The following is a 24,711-nucleotide window of genomic DNA, read 5'->3' on the forward strand; positions in this document are numbered from 1 at the left end:
CCTAGGTCTGCTAGGTCGCGGAGAATGCCAAACCTCCAGGTAGTGTCGTAAGCCTTTTCCATGTCAAAAAATACTGCTAGACAGTGTTGCCTGTGTATGAACGCTTCTCGTAGAGTTTTCAAGGCGCACGAGATGGTCAGTTGTCGAGCATCCTGGTGTGGTGCACCGCTCGTGCGCACCACATCCGCGAAGTTTCTCTTTGCAATATATAGAAACGGGTTTGTAAGTGCCAACCTTTTTCTAGCTTCTTTGAATGATATGTTTTCCTTTGTTTTCAGTTCTGATCTCTTTTTCAGTTTTCCATCTTGGACAAGACCTGGAGTAATCAGGGTGATCGCCTTCGCAGTTGGCACAGAGGGAGGCCACTGCACCGCAGTTCTCAGTTGCATGTTCTTTCGAGGCACATTTCGCGCAGGTTTTATGACCGCGGCAGCTGGTTGACCCATGGCCGTATCTTTGACAGTAAAAGCATCTGCGAGGGTTAGGTATCTATGGTCGGACTTTTATTTTCAAGTAGCCCACTTCTATTGTCTCAGGTAGTGTGCTTGCATAGAATGTTAGGATCAAATGCTTTGTAGGAATTTCTTTATCGTCTTTATGTATGGTGATTCTCTGGGCATTGACGACGTTTTGTTCAGAAAGACCATCTAGCATTTCCTTCTCGGTGATGTGGAGGAAGTCCGGGTCAGAGATTACGCCACGGACGGTATTCAGGGTTCGATGTGCAGTGACGGTCACGGGAACATCCCCAATAGATTGAATGGTTGGGAGCTTTGCATGCTGTGCTTCGTTGTCAAGCTGGAGTAGAAGGTCTCCACTGGCTATTTTGCTGACTTTGTATTTTATGCCTAAGGATTCTGTCAAGCATTTTGACACGAGGAATAAGGAAAAAATTCGAGCTGGTTTTTCTTGGATTTGAGAATGGATCACATGATAAATAGCAAAATTCTTTTTGGTTCTCTGCAGGAACTCTGCTGTGGCTTCGGTCCGCCTCCTTTTATCGGGGCGATCAGATGCTGAGAGAAGGTTTGCCATAGATTAAGTATGTTGTTCGGCCGTGGTGCCAGCCACCCACCATGGAGTCCAACAAGGGGACGGGACAGGAACTTGCAAGAAGTCCTGCCGACGCCAGCTGTACACCTAAACAATAACCCAATATGACGCAACTCAGGGTGGTTGGCCACACAAGGTTAACCCTCGCCGCCAGGGAAAAAAGGTAGAAACTAGAAGTGAGAAGGAGACAGGAGAGTTGTGAGAAAGGGGTAGGTCACTGGAAAGTGATCACTTCCGTACGGATTATAAAGTACATTCCACTTAAAATCTAAAATCGGATGGAGATCTAAAAGACAAGTCTATGCAACTCATCTTAACTGAGGATGAAGAGAATATGTGGGTTTGCTTGTATTGAGCAAGCAGACGTTGTTGCACAGAATAAAATGCCTCTTGAATGCCTCGGCAAAAAAAGTAGAAGAAAATCACCTTCCAGTGCTTCTGTACCCAGATCAAGCGTTCATGATGGTTTGGGTTCGTTCGATTTTGAGCATTTGTGTTTGGATACGAGGCGACAAAGCTTTGCGAGATTTAAGAAAATCTTGTTTCAATAATTTGTCATCTAACTTGTTAGATCAGGTGCTACTTTTTATGCTTAATTTAGGATAATTAGTTTTCCCACTTTTACAAAACTGCTGTGTAAAACTTGGGGCCACGCCACCACAGTTGGGATGTTGCTCTCACCATTCGCATTTGTACAGGTGCTCGTGACTGCGCTTCCATAGCGCTTGGTTTGCTGACACCAGCTTCATCGACTGGGCTTTCCCTGACACCGGAAGGATGGGGTGCTGACGCAACGACGGTGACAGCCGCGTCTGGAATGGATCAATGCTTCCTATCTTCGAGCCGGCCGCAACCTTCACCGCCACTTCTGAACACGGAATCACCTTTCGCTGGGCAACCTGGAACGCTGTCAGCTGATCCGTGCAGTGAAAAGGGCGCCAACATCATCGACACGTCGGGCCACACCACCGCAGTTGGGATGTTGCTCTCACCTTTCGCATTTGTACAGGTTAGTTATCTCGATGGCTATGCTTTTTGCGACAACAATGTCTGTCTTGTTGCGGTGTCATGGCCACCCGATTGTTGCAAGCGTTTTCATTCAGCGGCGTTGTACTTGTGTCGCCTTTTGCTGGTAGCTGGTGATATTGGGGCGAACCCTGGACCGATGACGAAGGCACAGGAGGATAAGCTTGACTCAGTGTGCAATGCAATCCAGCGTCTAGACACTAATAACACAAGCCTTCTCAAATCTGTTAATAAAGATTTATAAATGCATATCACCCTTAAAAGTGACTTAGACACGCTAACTAAACGTGTCAATGAACTGGAAACCAAGCTTGTGCCTATGCCTTGTAAGCAGCTCCCAGAAACATGCAACAGCAATGTTTGCAAACTCCAAGAAAAAATTGATGACCTGGAAAACCGTTCAAGAAGGCCGAATGCATCGTTGTTTGGCGTTAAAGATACCGACTGTTCAGAAACGTGGGAAGACACCGAGCCTCTTGTTCGTGAATTCTGTCAAAATAAGCTACCGAGGTAGAATGTTATAGTGGTCCCACTTCAAAGTGGTTTATGGAACAGGTATCACTTGCAAGTGGAACCACTTGCAAGCGGAACCACTTGCAAGCAGAACCACTTGCAACTGGAACCACTTACAAGTATCTGTTCCATAAACAACTTTTAAGTGGTCCCAGTTGCAACCGGTTCCACTTGCTATATAAACCACTTGCAAATGGATTGATCTATTTTGACAGTTGAATGGAAAAATAAGACTTCAGATCTTTGAAATGTAAACAATAAGAATGCTGCCCACATTCATAATTTATTGCCTCAGGCTTAAATTTTCAAGGCCCTTTCCTTCAAGCTTCGTCGCGTATCTTGGATTTTCTCCGAAAGCACTGATGACAGGTTTGCAATTGTGTTGACACATCGATCTGTTTTATTCTTCCCCAATGGGTGAGTGTATTTGAAAAGCAGCAATTGTGGAATTGGAACTCCAGCAGCACTGTGGCTGACTTCACTTACCGACCACAAGGCTGACTTTTTCTGGAGTCAGTTGTTTTCTTGTCTGAACACCAAGGTTATTCCGGTCCTTGGGGGCTAGCCTGCCACTATATGTGCGACAGGCAAACCCTTCAGAGCCCCATAGTGAATGAGCTGTGACTTTAACGGCAAGCTTTGGCTTCAAATTTTTTTTTCTGCAAGATCTTCCCTTGGGCCTCACTTATAGTGATTCCCCTCTTCAGGTGAAACTGCAAAAATAGCGAAACTTCACCACTGTCCGAAAAAATGTAAAGCAGAGTAAAATGTCCGCTTACCCTTCCGTTGCCACATTCAGGAAAAACTGGCCTTTCAGGACTGCACGCTGCAAACATAATAATAATAATAATTGGTTTTTGGGGAAAGGAAATGGCGCAGTATCTGTCTCATATATCTTTGGACACCTGAACCGCGCCGTAAGGGAAGGAATAAAGGAGGGAGTGAAAGAAGAAAGGAAGAGAGAGGTGCCGTAGTGGAGGGCTCCGGAATAATTTCGACCACCTGGGGATCTTTAACGTGCACTGACATCGCACAGCACACGGGCGCCTTAGCGTTTTTCCTCCATAAAAACGCAGCCGCCGCGGTCGGATTCGAACCCGGGAACTCCGGATCATGGGAAAGTAATTTCTAGTACAAGGTTTCCTTTCTTCTTAGATGAAGAACAGGGGACTAAATCAAACTGGTACAAGTTTCTCTCAAAGTGTGTGAACCTAATAAAAGGCTATTTAAGACCTAGAGTAACAAGTGTCATGAAGCACTTCAACCTTTATCCCCAACAAAGTATTATGCTTACCAAGAGCACGTGGCTGCTGCTGTTGCAACTGCGTGTTGCAATCTCTGGCCACTGGGCAACCCTTGGCACTTCGTTTGAAATGCCTGCATATGTCAACATATATATTGAATATCACATGGAAAAACTGAAAGTAAACTTAATCTGCACAATCATTCTTGAAAGAGCTTTTTCTCACTGGGCAGCGGTTCAACATCCTGGGCAACATCCAAGCCTCCTGGCGAATCGCACTCATCATGGTAATCAGCTATGACATCTGAAATGTAATGCACGTAGTGTTAGCTCCAAACCAGAACCAGTATCTTTTAGCTGACTACTGCTGCTCGGTCTTACACCATGGGCAAATTTACTAAGCCTTTGTATGTTTTGCTTTTCAAGTAACTCCATCAATGTGATAAGGAAGAACTAAATGTATTGGGACTGGCTACCTATACCTAAGCTGCCAACTTCATAATCTCACCATATTTCTTTAACACTGGTGAGCTTCCTGATGAAAATGCCTCATCGTCATTCCTCCTAGCACAATTATTTGGCTTTTTACTTTAGCCTTTAGGATTCGGTAACATTATCAGCAATTTACGTTTGTAATTTGTTAATATAAAAGGCTACCAGCCCATTTCTCATGGCTGCAAGCAGAAGTTTGCGAACTTCATTTAAGTTGAATCAAGCGAAGAGCTTTATGGTTTATGGGGGTTTTAACGTCCCAAAGTGACTCGGGCTATGAGGAAGGCCGTAGTGAAGGCGGAGCTGGGGTTCTTTAACAAGTTGCTGGTGTAGCAAGAGCAAGTCATTATTTAAGGAGAGCCGCTATGTTAAATGTTCGTTTTTGGTGGCCACGCTAGTAACAAGGCTTTAATAAAATGTGTACCACTAGTTTAATATTCATTTCACAATGAAATCGATTAACCAACTTACCATTGTCGAAATGGACACCGGTCGACGGCGGGACGCTCACTGCCCGAATCTCACGCAATTGCTTCTTGCCCAGCGCTTGCTCCACAAGTAGCACTAAGACATAACAGTCAGCTTTACTAAACAACACTTATTAAGAAATGAAATTTCAAAAAAAAAGCTTACATAAACTTCCAATTCCGAAGGCCATACACAGTTATCACCATAGAAACAAAACCAGAAGCCACTTCAGAGCAATCTAACTCAGTTATAAGTGAGCAAGGTCTTGTCAACCAACTCTTTTATCGCGCTTCGCGCTATGTGGGGAGCATCTGCGGCGGCGCTGATGAAGATCTGCCTCGCACATCAGAGAACGCTCTCATCAACCAGCCCGGCCAACCAGCCACGTCAACAGCCCGCTCCGCCGGCTCACCAGCCGCGGCTACCGGGACATCCAATAAATATGGTTCACCCTCCACAATGGTCACAATGTAGGGTGAATGGCTTGCCATAGAGATGTACATGCTACTTCTGAACAGCCCAGACATTCGCAAGGCATTCCCGTTCACTGGTGGAATATGCGGCTTCCCGCCGCAACAGCTTCCTACTCGTGTATGAGACTGAGTGTAGTAGTCTGTTATGTTCCTGTAGCAGTACAGCACCGAATCTTTTTGACAACACTGTGTGCGAATTACAAATATTTTACTTAAATAAGCGGACATATCAGTATTGGTTGTTTTAAAAGCAGTGCCTTGAGGCTCTCGGAAGCTTGGTGTTCAGTACCCTTGTCAGGCCCACTCAGTCGGTACCCCAGAGGATGTGACACTTTTGCGTAACCCGGAGTAAATGCTCTGTAATAGACGGTGAGGCCTAGAAACGCTCGGACCTCCTTTTCGTTTGTCTGTTGGCAACCTAGATAGTCTCCCCGGTGTTTTTAAAGGGTAGTAGTATTACGCGGCCTACAATATAGCCCAGGAAGCACGTCGTCGGGGACCTAATTTCACTTCTCTTGGGTTTGTTTGTTAGAGTGGCATCTTGCACCCTGCGGAACAACTGATCAAAAGTCCCGACATGTTCCTCCCGGGTTTCGGTTGCCGCCAAAACATTGTCGAAGTAGTGATGGACGCGGGGGATGACTCGAATGACCGTCCTCATTATTCTTTTTAAAACCACCGGAGCGGTTTTAATTCCGAGCGGCATGAAGTTGAAGTGACGCAGGCCAGAGTCACAAGAGAACGCTGTGGCTTTTTTGGACTCCGGCAATATTGGCACCTGCCAGTGCCCCTTTGCGAAATCAAATTTGGAGAAGTACTTGCACCGGGTAACCTTGCCAAATATCATGTCGGCACGAGGAACTGGTTCAGGGTCGGGGACGACGATCTTGTTTAGCTGGCAGAAGTCTATGCATAACCAAATCGTGCCATCCTTCTTTTTGACTATGACAATTGGCGAGTAATACGGAAAGGCAGACTGTTCAATAATCCCCAGACACAACATATCCTGTATCTCTTTCTCAACGGCCTCTTTCAGGGCGATTGGTATGGGAAACTGTCAGACTTGGATCGGAGAATCGGTCGTAAGTCTGATTTTAAACTGAATGGCGTCAGTTTGGCTGGGTAGGTTCGAAAAATTATGTTTGAATCTGTATAAAAATTCTTTGCCTTCATGTCGCTGATTGTCCGTGAGTTCAGCGGAAATGGTGACGTCTCTCCAATCTTGACTTTCATTTCATTTATTAATACTCTCAGGGCCGTTTGGCATTACAGAGGCGAGTGATTAAAAACATGACACATTAAACAAATGCAAGCAACGCAACAAAAAAAATACAAGTAGTTAGGCTCTTAATTATACAAAGTTAGGTACTGAATTTTTAAAACGATAATGGTCTTCAATGGCGGCAATAAGTCCGGGAAGGCGGTTCCAATTCTGTGGTGTGCGGTGTAAGGTTTCCGGCGACAGCCCGTCTGGTTCAGCTGCGTAGTCGGCCCGGGACGCCTGCAGCCAGGGTCACTGCATGGCGATAGGCATCTTGGTTCCCACGGCCGGTTCCCGCTTGGTTTATTGGATTCGAGACGGCGGACGCTGCTGCCGTTTGTAAACAACATTGTTCCAAGAAGATCGACCGTGCGGTACGGAAGCAGTTAGGGACCACCAAAACCGAGCCGGGGTGGCTCACCCCTTCAACTGTGCCAGCTCGACCGCGCCTCGCCCATTCGGACTTCCCGGAAGACGTGTCCGGCTTGACAGAGTGAGAACTGTCGTTCGGACGCGAAGACAACGCTCTCTCTGGTGGGGGCGATTGTCCAGTGGCACCCTCTCTCCGGCGACACATGTGACGGGGGCGTGTCCCTATGTGAAGTGGTTTGTGTGTGCGTGTACGACAGCGCAAGTTAGGCCACGCCCAACCTGGCGAAGACCTCCTCAAACCTGGGGAATCCTAAGGACTGGACCCTTTTAAAACCGGACGAAGAGTGCCATGGAAAGGAATCCTCAATCATCCTCAGATTTTCCGACCTTCCCCCATCACCCTCCAATGGGTTCCTAAATCTTGTAAATAATGTAAAATAAACCCTTTACAGTTTCCTTCATAACCAAGTCGTCTTCATAACCAAGTCCGACAACGTAATTCGGAGAAGGGACCTGCGGCGCTGAAAGAGTCAGCTCACTCAAGGACCCCTCATTCCCAACAGCAGGAGAATAAAACTGTGGGAACAGGCATTAGCACGGCAAGAAATAATACCAACTTTGTGAGAGTGGTCAACGCAGGCAGAACAATAGGCCAGATTAGATATTAGTTCGTTGCGCAGGTGGGTGTTATAGAAGTATAATTTGTGGAAAGTCTGATGCAGCATTGGGTATGGGGACATTCTCGCTGAATGTTTTTCATCTTTCATTTCATCCTCATGAGCCATGGCAGCTGCTGATAACTGCGGCACGGCAGTCGTTTCGGAATGTGGAACATTTTCCGTGACGCCTTTTCCATCCTCCTCAGTAGCGCTGGCAGCTACCGCTATCTTCAGCACAGAAGTCGTTCGTTCCTAAAATTTTGCAACATGTTAATGTGGAAGAGGGTGACTCTTTGACCCAGATCAACAACACAGTCTACGTCACTGCGTCTCTCCAATACCTCAAATGGTCCTTTCCAGAACAGGATCAGTTTGTTGGAGTCAGTTGGCAAAAGAACCAGAACTTTGTCACCTTTGGAAAGCTGTCTCTTCCTAGCACGCTTGTCATAGTAGGCTTTCTGCAGCTGTTTGACCCTCTTCAACTCCTGTTTGGCGAGAACACAGGTGTTATCTAAGCGTTCGCTAAGCTCCATCTTGTACTGGTAGATGGATTTGGTTTCCTCATGCAAGTGGCTGTTAGTACACAAATCTCTCAGCACACTCATGGGCCCTCGCACATGTCTTCCGTATAACATTTCAAAGGGTGCGAAGCCAGTGCTGCTCTGTGGTAGTTCCCTGTAAGCAAACAGCAAGGGTCTCAAGTACCGGTCCCAGCACTTAGGTCGCTCTTGGCACATGCAGCTTATCATGCGTTTCAGCGTGCCATTGACACGTTCAACTAATCTATTCGCCATTGGGCAGTAGGGCTTGATCGGCAGCTGTTTTAGTGAGGAGGCGACTGAATTCCTTCATGACAGCAAGCATGAAGTAGGAGCCACGATCGATGACAATTTCGCGAGGTATCCCGACTCTAGAAAACATGTCTACCAGTCCTTCGGCCACCTGTTTCGCTTCAATAGAGCTCATGCTGATAGCATCCGGGTGTCTTGTAGCGAAGTACACCATGACCAAGTTCCCCTTCTCGGATGTGGGCAACAGTGGCCCAACGGCAACAGCAACCCGTGTCAATGGTGTTTCAACGATAGAGGTGTTACCTAGGGAGCTCGGACCACGAGATGTTGAGGCGCCTTTCTTTGACAAATGCTGCATGACTTGACAAACCGCCCATCCTCCGATTGGACCCCGGACTAATAAAACTCAGCCAGTATGTGGTCCGTCGTTTTCATCACATCTTGATGACCGGCCAAAATGCCTTCGTGTGCATGCTTAAGCACGGTTTCTCCCAGCTGTCGCGGAACAACGAGCTGTTCGAGTTCTTTCCGTCACGGCATCTTGTGCTTATGAAATAAGATTCCCTCGATGAGGAAATATTGAGTCTCATGCACTCTAGTCACAAACATGGTGCCGGCATGGGCGTAACGATTCTTATGCGAACGTATGCGCTAAGAGCGACACAAGAAGACAATACACACACGACACAAGCGCAAATCGGTAACGATTCGTCGCTGCGCTGGAACTCGAGTAAGAATCATAACGACGTTGTCGCTTTACTAAAAGCACTGAATGGTAAAATGGACAAAAATAACTCGGAAGTGCTGTCCCCGATAGCGAAATAAAGTAAATGCAAATAAATCTTCAACAGCAAATGAGCAATTTTCATGACAGACTAACAGCTGTGGAAGCTAACATTGCTGCTTCACGTTCCTACTCTGGAAATGATATTGCCCGTACAGTATCGGATGCTATTCAAACTGAAACCACCGCCCTTGGTAGACGTTTAGACGAACTGGAAGACAGATCAAGGCGTGAGAACTTGCTGTCCTACGGTTTTCCTGATCAGCAGTCAGAATCATGGGTGGAATCAGAAACAAAAAGTTCGCGACGCTATTTTATCATCATTAAACATGCAGCTAGGTGATGAAGCCATTGCCCGGGCGCATAGGTTGGGCAAGTTTGTTCCAAGCTAGTGCCGTCCGGTGATAGCCAAGTTCTCAAGCTACAAAATCAAAGAAGCCATTTTTTTCCGATAGGTCAAATCTACAATCATCATGCGTCAGTGATCGCGAAGTGTCTAGCTATTTGCACATCACAAAAAGAAAACTATGATTATGGTAAAGTCAGCGGCCAGCAGTTCTCAGTTCGATACAACCACCTCTTCACAACAAAAAATGCTTTATCTACCTCTATGAATGTGAATGTCTATTGTCTATGAATGCGAATGTGATAATCGTAATGATACGCCTACGCATGTCAGCGCTGCCGAAACTGCATCTGCTGAAAACGGCTCACCTTTATCTTAGCAGTCAAACAGTGCTCGTGATTCTGCAAGCGAAATTTTCCTTTTTTCAAACATTCAGTCTAATGAACAAACGTGATGTCCTGTGCTTCCTCATTGACACATGTAATGCCGATGTTTGCATACTCACTGAGACTTGGCTCAGTGCAACGATTTCTAACAAACTTTTCAACTGCAGAAAGTTGTTTAACATATATTGCTGTGATCATGCTCTTAGATCTGGCGGAGGTGACCTAATTGCGTTTCCTCCTTAGGAATGTTGTGAGCATGTATACGCATTTACCACCGTGACGCGGTTTTCTGTGCATGCTACCACCCCCTACTGCCCCTTCCTCATTTTGTACCAATCTTCATGACGTATTAATTCATATCGTCATCAGATTTCTAAATTAACCTATATTCCTACTGGGTGATTTTAATTGCCCTAAAATAAGCTGATCCGTCCCCGTTCTGTTTGCCTCATATATCAGACCATGCAGTCATCTGAAACCGCAGCATTTCTAAATGTGTGTGCTGATTTCAACTTCTGGCTGCGTTTTTATGGAGGAAAAACGCTAAGGCGCCCGTGTGCTGTGTGATGTCAGTGCACGTTAAAGATCCCCAGGTGGTCGAAATTATGCCGGAGCCCTCCACTACGGCACCTATTCTTTTCTTCTTTCACTCCCTCCTTTATCCCTTCCCTTACGGCGCGGTTCAGGTGTCCAAAGATATATGAGACAGATACTGCGCCATTTCCTTTCCCCAAAAAACCAATTATTATTATTATTATTATAATCATAATCCAACCAACACGCACTACGCCAACTAGTTGCAATATCCTACACTTGATTCTGACTACTTCACCCGATATTGTTGATTCACTAACTTTTCTACCGGGCCTCAGTGATTACAGTATTATTCTATTCTCATTTGCAGGAACTGTGAGTCGCTCCACGCCAGCACCAAAGTTCATAAGAAATTACAAGCAGACTTTGCTTCGATAAATAGAGAACTCGGAACGTTTTGGTTGAATACCTACCAAAAGTGGTGTTTTAAAAGAAGTCAATTCGCTAACAGATAAATACATACCCCAACATGTCATATCGGGCAGGCAGCGATCTCCGTGGTTCAACATTTCCTTAAATGGCAACTAAATAAAAATAGGAGATTGTTTCGCAAGGCAAAATTTTGCAGTGGGCACGATGACTCGGTTGACCACCAGATATCTAACTCTCGATACAAAAGTGCAGTGAAGAGAACTAAAGATTTTTTTCAGAACACCCTGCCTTCTTTCCTCATTAGATTCTAAAAAATTCTGGAACATTATTAGTGGCTGAAAAAATCCAACATGATAACTTTATCCAGTGAAAATGGCGTTGTTATTTCTAGTGTTGCGATGCATTTAATGAAGTATTTTCAAATTTACCGCACTCTGTTTCCCTGCCTGTTATCGATGACAAGAATTTTCTACCATTGGACACTGTACGTATTGACTTCTTAGTGTGCAGAACTTAATTAAGAACTTAAAACTGTCTTCGTCCTTAGGTGAAGATGGTGTTAATTGGAAGTCTTTGAAGAGTACCGATGTGTACTCATCCATAATCCTCTCTAACCTGTTTACTCAATTTATGAATTCTTCAGTGTTACCAAACGATTGGAAGGTGGGCAAGGTGGTACCGTCACCCACTAACTATAGACCAATTTCCTTAACTAGCATTCCATGCAAAATCTTCGAACCTAAAAGGTATTCAAACCTGGTTAATTTTCTTGAAAATAACTCAATCTTTACGCCACATCAGCATGGGTTTCGCAAATCTTTTTCATGGGAGAGACAGCTCATATCTTTCACTGATGGCCCTCTTGCTGCCATACTCTCTGGATCCTAGATCGACTGCATACTTCTAGATTTCTCCACAGCGTTTGATCTTTTTAACCATCAATTACTTTGTTTGAAGCTTAGCAGGCTTAACATTGATCCCAACCCTTTAGTATGGATCGAAAATTTTCTTCTTAACAGTGCACAGTTTGTATATGCCAATAACTCTGATTCTTCTCCTCCAGTTTACTTCACTGTACCCCAGGGTTCTGTGCTGGGACCATTACATTTCCCTATTTACATTAATGGCTTGCCTGACCACATTAACACTTCTATTAGATTGTTTGCCTATGACTGCTTAATTTACAGAACGATTAGTTCTATCTCAGACTCTGCCCAACTTCAGTCTGACATTAATATTATATCCGACTGGCGTAACACCTGGAACATGTTCCTTATCCCTAAGTTCAAAGCAACGCAAATTTCTCTGAACCCACCTCCTGTTTTCACTAATGTTTTTGACTACCAGATCGATGACATTTCCCTAGAACACGTGACGTCTTACAAATACCGAGGTGTTTACATACCAACAATCTGTCCTCGCAAACACATATAAACTTCATTTGCAGCAATGCCAATCGCATGCTTGGGTATTTAAGGCAAAATTTCACTATGGCACCATCCTCTATAAAAATTTTACTCTACAAATCACTCCTACGCCCAAAACTGGAATATGTATGCTCGGTGTGGGAACTTGGTTTCAAATGTCACACTCAAACCTTGGAGTCTCTGCAAAATTGCTGTGCAAGATTCATACTTCACAACTACTCTCGTTTATCTGGTGTATCAAATATGAAAGCTAATTTGAACCTTCCACTTCTTTCCTTACGAAGAAAAGTGTCTCACTTATCTCTCTTTCACAAAATTTATCATCACAATCGCCATCTCAAAAAGTGCTTCTCTCTGAACCTGAATACATTTCATCCCATAAAGACCACCCTAAGGTAGGTATCCCCTTTTGTCGCATGAACACATATTTGCACTCATTTATTCCCAAAACAAGCAATGAATGGAACCACCTGCCACCTCAATCAAAGGACTTTGCACTTCTCTGTACACATCTATGACCTAGCATACAGCATTTATAGCCACTGTCTATGTATTAAGAATGGCTTGGCGGAATTGATCTGATCGAGCCAATGCTTTCTACAAGCGTTCGTTTTGGTCCCAGGAAAAGACACAAAGAAAAAAAATTGCAGATGGTTTAGCTCCGATTAAAGCTAGAGTGTGCGCGATAGCTTCAGTCGGGATCCGTCGACATGGCTTCCCGCAGTCGTCATTGATGTCGGTCGCAGTATACACACGGACTTTCCGCTTTTTCACCCATCGTTCATCTGAAGAACTAGCGCTTAGTACCCTCCGTTATAGTTTTCAAATTTCTTTTCCCACTGTAGCCTGTGCTAGACACCTAAAGAAATGATCCCCACCGGCCATCCTCCTTTGTATCTCAGTTCAGTCATGCCTGCGAAGCACTTAGCTACAAGGAAGCATTGTACATAACAAGGCAGCATAAAAAAATTTCATTCGCGTATAGGGAAAAACTCATCTCTCCTTGATGTGAAATGCCCATTTTTTTAGAGGACCATCAGGCTTTTCTTAGAATGTGCAAAGATAATCCATGGATGTTAACTTATTTCAGCTCTGTTGTCAGGCACCCACCATTAACCCCAGCAAAACAGCTGGACAGGAACTTGAAAGCAAGTCCAAATTGCGCCTACTGCACAGCACCGCCATAACCAAATATGACATCACCAACTTTACTTCCACCACAGGTGTGCCCTAGCTGCCAGGAAAAAAATTAGCAGGTAAGAGAGCACCGGAAAATTGTGAAAAAAAGTAGGGAAGTGAGACAAAGCAAAGGGCAGGAAAAGGCTACAGCTCATTGGAAAGCAGGGTTCGAAGTGGTCTGTTGCCTCTGCCAAGGTGCCTTGAAGGCCCTAGCACGCAGAAGTCTGCTCGGCCAACAGGATGCCCCTCGTTTTCCCAGCCCACCATGCCCACATATTGCGAAGTCTAGCATTGCACTTAACATCTCAACCAAAAGGTCAGTAACCACCTTGAAAGACTTGCAAAGGTGCTTACTGTACTGAACTCTCACCTCGATATAAACAAAAAGGCGGTACTGCTGGACTAAAACCAATGCACCTCGCAGCAATGGCCTCTGTTGGCTTTGTGGTCACCGAGAAGGAAAGTGACGGTAGAGTCAGATTCAGCATGCCTGCAGTAAAGCTCTGCCCGCATTCATGACCGCCATACAGAATTGTCTGTTAAAGGATTCTATTTTTTTTTTGTGACTTGAAGACTCTAACCACCAGGCAAAATTATGAGCTCAATTTGGACGCATCTAGTTTCCTTGATATAAACTGTTATAAAGCTCAATTCATTCACTGTTGCAGTTCATCACTGGAGTATTAAAGAACCCAGTGGGCCATAAAGTTGTATCCTACTGCATTATATCAGTGTTTCTATTTGGGAGTCAGTGTAAACTCTTTAAAAAGAGCACTTGCTGTGCCCATCAAAGGGCACATTTATTCCAGAACAATGCAGGCAGAGATCTTTTGGCCCATCCAGAAGGCACACTTGTTCCTTGCCATAAGTGAAAATTACTTGAATTAGTCTGAATTACTTTTTCCCTGCACAACCGGTTCCAACTAAAGACTCCAGGTATGAAGGCTGTGCTTGAACCTTTTATTCCTTTCAACCGATGGCCACCTGACTGCAACATTTCTCTTTGGGAATTTTAATTGGAAAAATGAGTGTCAGTGCTTAGTTATTGGTCATGTCCATGCAGTTCCACCACGGGTCTTGCATCCCAGTCCAAGTTTCGATGCTTGTACCTATAAGAGAAAAATAAAGGGAATGTACTGAAACAAACTGTCTCGCTTCATCTCAGTTCTTTGTGCACTTTTGTTCACTGCATGAAATGTAAAATAAAACAAAACCAAGTGCATACAATAAAAAAAAATCCGAGTCCAGTAGGTGTTCTAATTAGTATCAGTCGGGCACAAATGACAATTTAAATTCCCAACTTTCAGTTGCGCTTCTGCAAGACAAAGGGGGAGCCCAACTCGTCGCGAGTCAACGCCGAGCTTCCCACCTCCAGCTACTTTGTGCTGTACTAAGGTTTCCTTTATTTCGTGGCACTAATACGAATATTTTACGTAACGCGGATGACTAGTAACAACCTGTACAAAGCAAGTACTTAGCTCTTGGAAACCACGCGACCTATGGTCGTATGAGCATCTTATATATTCATGATCGAAGCTGCCTGCCATATATTTAAAATCTATGTCGCAACGCAACCTTGCATGATCAGTGACCGATGCACACATCAAAACTATGCTTTGAAACTTCAAATGTCGAATCCCGAAATTTCTATTCAAACAGGGCGCCGTTGCACTCCACATTTTCCAGCAGCAGGTGGCGACACTAACCAAAATGATAACTGTCTGCTTCGCTTATTGAAACAATAGTGTTGTAAAAGTATCAGTGTTACCATTATATGTTCAGAGAAGTAACATATTACTCTCATAAAGAAACAAGTTTAGGTGGTGCCGCCGCGCTGTGCTCAAGTACGTAAGACTAAAACTTGCATTCAAGAGTGTGATGTTGAATACTACACAAACGTCGCAGCGCTTGCAACATGCTTTCCCTACTAATTATGCATGCAACCAGACTGCAAAACAAGAAAAAAAGGCAATGTTCGATGCCGATCACCGTTGGCAAACCGAGACGAAGACGATGCCTTATTTTGGTAAGTCCGCTGCCAAATTTCATGACATCGGAAAATATTGTTGGACGGGCGCAGGAAACGACCTTTCTGTACTAATTACGGTTGGATAACGTTAAATGTGGCAAGGACAGAACCTGCACCTAGTGCGCTAAGAGCGTGTTCAGCCAGCGAATCGCTTTGTGAAGAGAGCCGTTTGTTGTAGCCACCGCTGGTAAGGACGAGTTGAAGGGAACCGCCAGCTAGGTTACCACATTATCGATGTATTTTTATGGCTCCCCATAAATCAAACCTGCTGTTCTCCAAATCTGGGGTTCGCTCCAAGCGCGAATGTAACCGTGAACACCGTCCTGCTGCTGAAGCCGTCGGATGTGTTTCACAAAGTGCTACAATACCGAACGTAGTTTCATTTTCAATCCCACTCTTCTCCCCAGTACTTCGGCCCCGTGAAACGCTCGCGAAACAAAAAAAAAAGGAAAAGGCTGGCGGTTTAGCATTGCTAAGCAAGATATATTGTGCGCAAGCACGGTTTTCTTGCAGGTGGCCACCACTGCCACGTGCTATGTTAAAGCGCGATTGTAGTGTCCGCCCACCTAAGGTGCCAGTTATGCGCTTTCCCTTACCTCAAAATCTCAACGGGAGCCTGCCCTTGCGCTGGTTTTGAGAAAAGGAGAGGTGCATAACTCAATTTGTTGGTGGGCGCCACCGCCTACTCACAGCAGGAATGGGGTGCCCACTGACAATTACATTTGCTACTCAGAGGCTTCATACACAGACATGCCGCTGAAACCCGAGGAGTGCGGCTCGAAGTGCTTTCTCAGTAGCATGTTAACGAAAGTGCGTGCTATGAAACTGCAGTGTTTTGTCATTGGATAGAGGCAATTACATTTATGCTAATGCAAGTCATCAGTCGAATTTCGATTCAGGCAAAATTCTACACCTGTGTACTGTGCACGTTACAGAACCCCAGGTGGTTGAAATTTCCAGAGCACTTCACTACGACGTCCCTCATGGCCACAGTCTCTTTGGGACGTTAAACCTTATAAAGGACATGTACAGTTGGTGTACCCTCATATACCGGGATTATCAGTCAACTTTTTACAAGTGCTCTAAATGTTCATGCACAAATACAACTTAGGTCCTTCTAATTTTATCTGTCTTGGGATTCCAACATGCGGGACATTCATTGGCCCTCTCTATCGACGTGTGGTCATGATGCCCCTTTTGTCAGAGAAGTGATAAATTTCAGCCTGATATGCACCTGGTGTTTCTTAGCTTGAACCTTGCCATGAATGGTAACAGTTATGAATTGGTACAGGCATTTCTGGTCACAACGGTTCGTTTCTCTTTCATGCATTGCTCTCAAACCACCCTTCGTTCTTACCACATTTAGCGATTTCAATGATGCTGACAACACTTCTCTTATAGATGCATTGGCTGATGATTCTAGAAATAAAAAGTGCTACCACATGCATCCACAGAACAAAGGAAGGAATACTAGACACAAACGCTGACTGTCGAGTAATGTTTATTGATGGAAGGGGAACACCTTATAAAGGCGAGGAACAGGTGGGAAAAGGATGGGAGCACGCAGTTTGGAATGATGGCAGCATCAAATAAAATCAAAACAACATACCAAATAAACAAATGAAAAACAACTCAATTGTTGGCCACTTCTAAAAAGTCGACTTCTACAGCAAAGACCGATAATGACGAGGTGCTAACACATCTAGTGCCATATTTCTTTATATGGTACATTTCCAAGCTGACAGCTGCCGTCTTGTCAGCACTCCTTGCCGAGAATCTTTGTCTCTCCAAACCAAGCCACGCATCCTTTGTATTTACTAACTTACGCATCCAAATTTGCGTATTTGTCCTTTAAATCACTTAAATCTTGGGCATGTTCCCTCAAACATTCATTGATGCAACAGCCAGTTTGGCCGCCATAAAGCTTTCCACGTGTCATGGGAATACACATACCGCTGCTGTGGAACACTTAACGAGTCAAGTGTCATAACGACACATGTCATTCGTACTTTTCGAAATCTCGATTCACAGAATGAAAGTGTGGCAAGAAGTGAAACGAAGTGCAGGACGGGCACTTGATATTTATCGTAATGAAATATGCCTCTGTTCACAGTTCGCTTTGGTTGAATGGCAAAATACTTTTGGGGCGTGGAAGTCGTTTGTATGAACAGGCTTTGGCAGTGTTGACTGCCGTGTATGAAACTGAGTACACAAGCCTGATGCTGATTTTTTTGTGTCAGAAATACATTAACATCAGACTTACTGTGGAAAATATAAAATATGCCACTTTAGCCTGGAAAATCTTACTTTTGCCATTCCAAAGGCACACCGTTGACAGTGTGGCTGCCATATGCAGCTGGCAGCAGCCGGAACCATATCATCTCCTCCTGTAAGTATACTCTTTAGCATCATTTACTGTTTATACTCTTCAGCATCATTTACTGTTTTAAGCACGGCGAACCTATGGTAGTAGTTAACCGACTGAAATAATAAAGATATTTTGTGTGAAGGTGTGTTGGTCTGTCGTTATATTTTTCATGGACAGAAAACATTGAGAGGAAAAGAAAGATTCGACCTTGGTTTCCTAATCAGAAGAGAAAGTTCTAGCAGAACTACATGCACTGCAGCATTCTAAATGGCACTGGATGAACTGCTCGTCAGTCTCAGCTCATGTGGGGGACCAAGCTTAAAGGTAGTCTGTTGGATAACAGGGTTCATGCTGGTGTATATGACAAAAATTCAAGGGTTTTCAAGGACTTTCAAGGCCCTGTGCATGGATTTTCAAGGACCACATTGCCTGTTAGAAATCCAAATAGGACAGATGTACAGGGGTAGACAGAGGCGTGAAATGATGAGAATTCACTGAAAAAGGGGATTGTCGCTGGAGCCAACGTTTTAACAAAGAAACTTGTCTTCAGATAAAACGATGGCTCCAGCGATATTTCCTTTTTCGACCACTTCTCATTATTGTGTGTTACACGGATGACCACTTTCAGTGCGTTAGATGATGCAAACATTTATTTGCTAAAGAAGATCAGCCTAGCAAACACTCACTCAGCCCTTAGGTGGCCTCACTTTGCTTCTCCTGAATTTTTACATCGATGTCCAAGATCTCCTGCTGCTTGCTCTTGGCAGTCTTTCTTAGGCTGTTTGACTTCATGATGCAAGTCAGGTCACTGGTTACCTCTGCTTTTTCTGCATATGAGTCTGCTGATGCTGTCAATTCTGCAACTGCGGCTTCTAGTTTCTTTTTCTTCCTTCTGAGAGTTTCAATCTCTTCATCAATGCAGTGTTTCTTCCGCTGTTTCGCATCTTCACGCTCCTGCTTTTTCTGTGTTTCCAAAAAGGCACGGTATTGGCTCCTCGCAGAAGCCACAGATGCTCTCAATTCCTTTGTGATGGGCACATTGAAAATTCCACCTGCTATGTGTACAGCATCACAGATAATCCGCTGTGAAATGTGAGATACTTCTTTCATGTTCTCTACTGAAACCTGGCGATTCACACTGAATCCTCTCTCTACACTTGCTTGGCCATGACTAAGTGTAAGCAGCAGTTTTACAACCCTCCAAAGCTCTGCATATGCTGAGCCAACCTTTAAAAGTTCATAGAAAAACTTGTCAAGTGTATGCGAGCTCCTTTGAAATAGCTGCAACTCATGTTTGCGCTCCTGTAGCAGCTCAATGAACTGTGCAAGCACCGTATCCTTTGAATGCTCATGGATTCGCTCTGCTGAAATGAGTGCATCCAGAACTTTCTTTAAGCCTTCCGCACACTCATCCGGCTTCGATGACATCTGCCTGGGGTCTAGTGAAGAGAGGCCTCTCACAATGGGATATCGCAGGGGGCTCTTCTCCAGGATCTTTTTTGTGACACTTAGAAGAAACTGCTTGCACTGCATGCGAAATGCAAATGCAGCTTTCACACTTACTTTGTGGTTTTTAAGAAGCTGCTCGGTTGTGTGACCAACATCTATCTTCTCGAGTGGCACATGGTTGTTTAAATCTTCAAAGTCAATCTTCAGGAGGCCAGTGATTCCCACTGATGAACAGAGAACAGAAGACTTGAGAAACTTTGTTAGCAGTTTTCTGACAATATTCTCAAGGTCCTTTGCCAAAAAGAACATAACTGGCTTATCTGTCTGAAAGTGTGTCAGAAATGGCTGGAGGGTCATTGCAATAGCAAGTGCAAACTTGAGCTTTGCTACCACTAGTGGGTCACAGCGAAAGTCACAAACATTCTGAAAAGAAGCACACCTGGGAAGGTTCACTTCCTTGCTTCTTGCCACTTCCACATACTTCTTGACGTCAGGCCAGAGAAGCAGAACCCGCTCTATCACTGCGACGTTCTCAATCCACCGATGTGCACAGAACTTCAGAGGAAACAGAGTTTGCCCAGTGACAGCTACAAAGTCCTCTCCGGGCAGGTGCATCAAGAAACAGCCTACACACACTTGAGAGTAAAATGTCGAAGCTCCATTCGCTTGCTGTAAGACCTGCCTTGTAGGCATTATGCACAGTGTGCAAGCTACAGCTGCCCAAGTCTAAGCACCTCACCTGATAGTTTTGTAGGTGCTCCTGCAGGCCTCTGAATGCCTTGAGATTCACATTGGGTCTGTCCATTGATTGATATTTGCCCTATTTTATGTAACGGAAGTGGTTCTAAGGTGCCAAGCAGTTTTTCTTGCAGGTCTTCAGCCCTGGCATGGCCCATAAACACAGATGTGAAGTAGCGTACGGTGACCGACTGTGATGCATCCTAGTACCTTAGATGAACGTCCAGTTGCTTTTGCTGGCAATTCTCATTCAGAGACTCGTCGAACAAGACAACATAGTAGTCGCTGTTCTCTATCTCCCGCCGCAAAGAGGTAAGAAAGAATGGCCTCAAACCATGGCACGCGATATACGAGCACTTCTGCTCACCGCATGTGAAAGATTGTGCCACCTCACTGTCTGGAAACATCCTCTTAAACAATTCATTCACCTGTGATGACGAATTATATGAATAGTGCGATGTTATAACCTTCAATGTCCACAGAATTTCTGCGTCTATCACAAGTTCATGCTTCTTGCATGCATCCATCAAGTTTGACGACTGCGATGGCACTGGCTGTGGTTCATTCGCTTGACATTCAGATATGGTCAGGAAGCTCCTTATTATGCAGCTGCTCCCGGCGGCTTGCATGTGCTCTCTATGCTTTGCACTTTTTAGATGGCTTTTTAGTGCCGACTCCCCCATGGCAGTGATGTCGAAACACTTACAGCAAAATTTGCATTTTGCCTTGTGCAGATTTGACATGTCCGGCGCAAGCCACTCTCGGTAGTTGTTGTTCAGCCACGACCTCTGAAATTTGCATTTTCCGGGCATTGTTTGCACGCACGTTGACTGGCACACACTACGCTGCAGATGCACAAAATGTCACGATACCGCCGTACACGTGCAATAAATCTCGCGATACAACCGCACATACACATCGCACAAAATGTCACGATGGAACCAGACACGCACGCATAAGCGTTACACGTGCACAAAACGTGACGATACAACCGCACACGCAAGCGCTAAAGACACGAAATGTCACGACGGAACCGCACACGCACGCATAAGCGTTACACATGCACAAAATGTGACGATATAACCGCACACGCACGCATAAGCGTTACACATGCACAAAACGTGTCGGTACAACTGCACACGCAAGCGCTAAACGCGCACAAAATATCACGCTTCGAGCGCGCAATCACACACACACAGCGGTGGCCATTTATCTACTCAACTGGAAAGTACACAGGAAATGGTTGAGCGGAAACAGTGGACAAGCCAGCGTCATTGTGGCCAGACGTTCACGAGCGTCTGCTAGGCACGTACTTACTTGACTTTGTACGAAACTAACACTCTATTTTTAACAATATCACAGCGGGATTGCAGGTGGGTTGATATTTTATTAAATACAATCACTGGAAGTTTATTAAGACTAAAAATTTAGGAAATTCAAGGATTTTCAAGGATCTGCGAAAATTCCAGGACTTTCAAGGCCTTGAAAACAAACTTTTCAAATTCAAGGGTTTTCAAGGACCCGCACGAACCCTGGGATAAGATCTTGTAAATTTTTAACCTCTGAATGACGTGCTCAACATGAATGCGTACAGCCGCAATTTTGTAAGTATTGTCCATGGCCTCTTCAGACATCTGACCCCCAGCAGAATTAAATGGGTGCATGAGTAGAATTCCCCCTCTTCCTTCTACGTTTTTCCTAATGCTAGGAAACCCTTTGTCACTTAGGACGAGATTGCCAGGTTTGATGAGCTCTAGGAATCCAGAGTCTTGAGTGATGAATGAGTCAGTATGCCGCCCACCATACACCTTAGACACAAAGGCTATCATCCCATTGGGGATGATGCCTACAAGAAACTTTACGGTGTAGCCTGCTTTGTAGTTGGAGTATAAAACATGCTGGCAATCTAGTTTTGACGGCATCTGTGTATGGAATTCACTGCAGTCTATGATGAAAGTACGGTTAGGGTAGTTTACTTTAAATGCAGGTGGCATGGACAGCTTGATGACTTCTCTTGGTGGCACGTAGACCCATTCCTGCAGCACCACACTCAAGATCTCGAGCATTTTCTTGAAGATATTTGATGGAGTTGTCGCACTCACTCCGAATATAACTGCCAAGGCGCTGTATGTTATCCCAAGGCGAAGTTTAGCTAGGAACAAACAACTTATCCTCACGTGTGACATCTGTGCTCTTGTACCAAGAGGTAGGTAGCAGGTTCAACAACAGGCTGTATACTGGGAGTGTCACACCACACACGTCTTGTAGTGTTTCTTCATTTCCTTGCAGTGAGTTAAAGCCTTGAAAACCACACCTTCTTCGCCAACTTCCATCCGTCCGAGTGACCTATAGAGAAGTAGAGTGAACATCAACATTACATGCTGATAAAACAGCAGCAACTTTAAGAAGACAATAATTTTTTCCTGGAAGTTCAACCATTAAGCTGACAAAAATGCCTGTTCCTATATAAATAACAACCAAAGATGTACAAACAAAACAGAGAATGAAAAGTTCAATGAAGGTTCAACCTGGTTGGTCTGCTCGGTGTGAGTAACTTGAGCAGATGCTTCATCACAATTCGTCATTGAGAGAAAGATAGTAAGCTTTCCAGTGGCTGAAGACTCTGTTTGGCATGCCTGAAATAGCAAAAAAAAAAAATTGTTTGCAAGGCATATGGTTTTGGTATGCTCCAAAGTGTTGTGAGAAAAAGACCAGATAGAGTGTAAACATAATGACAACTTTCTGGAGTATAAAAACATTTACATCACAACATCTACAAAAATACTGGGTGCTTACAACATCAGCCTTTGTTACTAGTGAAAGGCCTCCTGTAGTAGGAGACTGCAGATCATCCGTGTCACTTGTTAGCATCCCATCGTCTTCAAATTTGTCACTGCAGTCCATTTGGTGTCCATGTTCCTCTTCGGTCTCGTCTGCACTGACTGAATCGTCGAGTGTAGGTGCTGTTGGCACTGACACTTTGGTGGTTTGTGGTAAACGTCTCTTTTTTATACTGTGTAGCCTAGATGAAGCTGCCTGAATCAAGCGCCGCTGACACCTGTATTGAAAAATAAAGACAAAAATAAAATATAACAGCTCTATTTGGGAAGTAGCAGGCACATATCTGCCATACACTGGTGTCTAGTGCAATGCATTACCACTTCTGTCAATGCGCGTACACCATAGCCTTACACATTTACACACACATTTACCAAAAGTGACTGCAAATTCTATTCTCGGTTTGATTGGCAATATTACCTTTGCGTCCTTTCTCGGTCGGGTGCTTTCTTTTTGTACACAGGTGGAAAAATAGTTGGAATGTACGAGGGATGGCCACTCATATTACTTATGCAGTTGCCCACAAAATGAGTGCTGCAAACTCGTGCCACGTCTGTAGGCATCCATGGAGTTCCATCAGGGCTGCACCAGGAACAAACAAAAATACTGTTAAAGTTAAGCATACAACATTCAATATCAAGTAGCATATCCATTCGAAGCATGCAGTTCTCCCACAAATGGACTGAAATTACACCTCTGGGTGCTATTGGCGAATAATTTTTATTTTATTTTATGTGAAATACACACATATATCTGAAACACTGCTTCAGAAAACATGTAAGGGGGTGAACTCTATTTTAGCTCGTTTACTTAGGCTCCCTAGTAGTAGCACAACTAAACCCTTCAAAGGCGAAATATTGATAACAAATATTAATTTTAAATATTACTGCTGCTATGATCGTTTAATATTATTACTAGATACAATGACGAAATGCTGCAGGCAGGAAATGAGCCCGCAAGTGGGACGGTTCGTGTGCGTATTCCGGGACAGGTCCTAGGACAACATTTGTCGGCTACTAATCACGCCATCCTGTCGATGTGTCCCTGCAGAACGCTTGAATTTGCTCACCACGATTCTTTTCGTGCAGCGCCTAACTGCCTCTGTCATTAAGACACTAATGGAAACAGAGAGGCAGCGACCGACACCCGTGGAGACGAAAACAACAGCCAGCGGCTACGGTCAAGGAGGGGCGGCAGACCGAACGCCAAGAAACCGAGGTTTTAAATGAGGAAGACGACGAAGGGAGTGGTGGAGAACCGCCGCAGCCAGCGGGCGAGACCGTCGAACAGAACAAAGCAGAAAACCAAACCTACGCCACCACCTCGCCCTCGTGACATCGCCGAATACCTCGCCGCTACTCGGTGGAGCCCTCGACGGCCGTCCCGGTCGCCGTCACCAGGCCGCTACCTGTCGCCGCAGCGCCGTCCATACACTGGCCCAGAACGGGGCCGCTCTGCAAGCCCATATTCGGAAAACTAAAAGCAGCAACCGATGGAGGCGCGGTTGCTGCTCGTCGAACTGACGAAGATCCTCCACCGCCGACAAAGACGACGCACAGACCATCTCGACGACATAATAATGACACGCCGCCGTCCCGACGAAGTCAGGAAGCCAAGACTACACTGACGAAAGACGACTTGACGTTCCAACTTCAGTTCAAAACGATGCAGCCGTGATCCGGCGCCAAGACCTAACTGCAACGCCAGACAAAGAACCACCGACCTCGGCGTGCTTCTCGACGGCCACGCAGTTACCGCCTTAGTGGACACAGGGGCTGATTACTCCATAATGAGTGGACACATTGCAGCCCAGTTGAAGAAAGTTAAGACCGCATGGGAAGGCCCTCAAA

At 44.9% G+C, this 24,711-nt stretch overlaps 2 protein-coding genes across 3 annotated transcripts in view; both read right to left on the reverse strand.

Annotated features, from left to right (window-relative positions):
* Positions 1 to 14,379: 14,379 nt before the first annotated feature.
* The window catches only part of LOC144128023 (uncharacterized), a 185,909-nt gene continuing 175,577 nt past the window's right edge, over positions 14,380 to 24,711 (reverse strand). Inside the window, exons 2-6 of one of the 2 annotated variants that reach the window (XM_077661077.1) lie at positions 23,282 to 23,443; positions 22,820 to 23,081; positions 22,552 to 22,659; positions 22,201 to 22,369; positions 14,380 to 14,548 (exon numbers count right to left, since the gene is read on the reverse strand). In XM_077661077.1, the coding sequence (XP_077517203.1) occupies positions 14,478 to 14,548; positions 22,201 to 22,369; positions 22,552 to 22,659; positions 22,820 to 23,081; positions 23,282 to 23,424 (753 nt within the window). In that variant the 5' untranslated portion in view covers positions 23,425 to 23,443 and the 3' untranslated portion in view covers positions 14,380 to 14,477. Of the gene's footprint in view, positions 14,549 to 16,460; positions 17,856 to 22,200; positions 22,370 to 22,551; positions 22,660 to 22,819; positions 23,082 to 23,281; positions 23,444 to 24,711 lie in introns of those variants that run through there. The other variant, XM_077661076.1, reaches the window with a different exon arrangement.
* Positions 17,849 to 19,898, reverse strand: LOC144128020 (uncharacterized). The gene has a single exon (XM_077661073.1). It carries the CDS (start codon positions 19,640 to 19,642, stop codon positions 18,530 to 18,532), a length of 1,113 nt encoding a protein of 370 aa, XP_077517199.1. The 5' UTR covers positions 19,643 to 19,898; the 3' UTR covers positions 17,849 to 18,529.

Source organism: Amblyomma americanum, chromosome 4, assembly GCF_052857255.1.
Source record: "Amblyomma americanum isolate KBUSLIRL-KWMA chromosome 4, ASM5285725v1, whole genome shotgun sequence".
In the NCBI taxonomy this organism is placed as follows: domain Eukaryota; kingdom Metazoa; phylum Arthropoda; class Arachnida; order Ixodida; family Ixodidae; genus Amblyomma; species Amblyomma americanum.

Coding starts and splice junctions, on each gene's coding strand:
- LOC144128020 (XM_077661073.1), bottom strand. CDS start 19,642: ATGACCCTCCAGCCATTTCTGACACACTTTCAGACAGATAAGCCAGTT.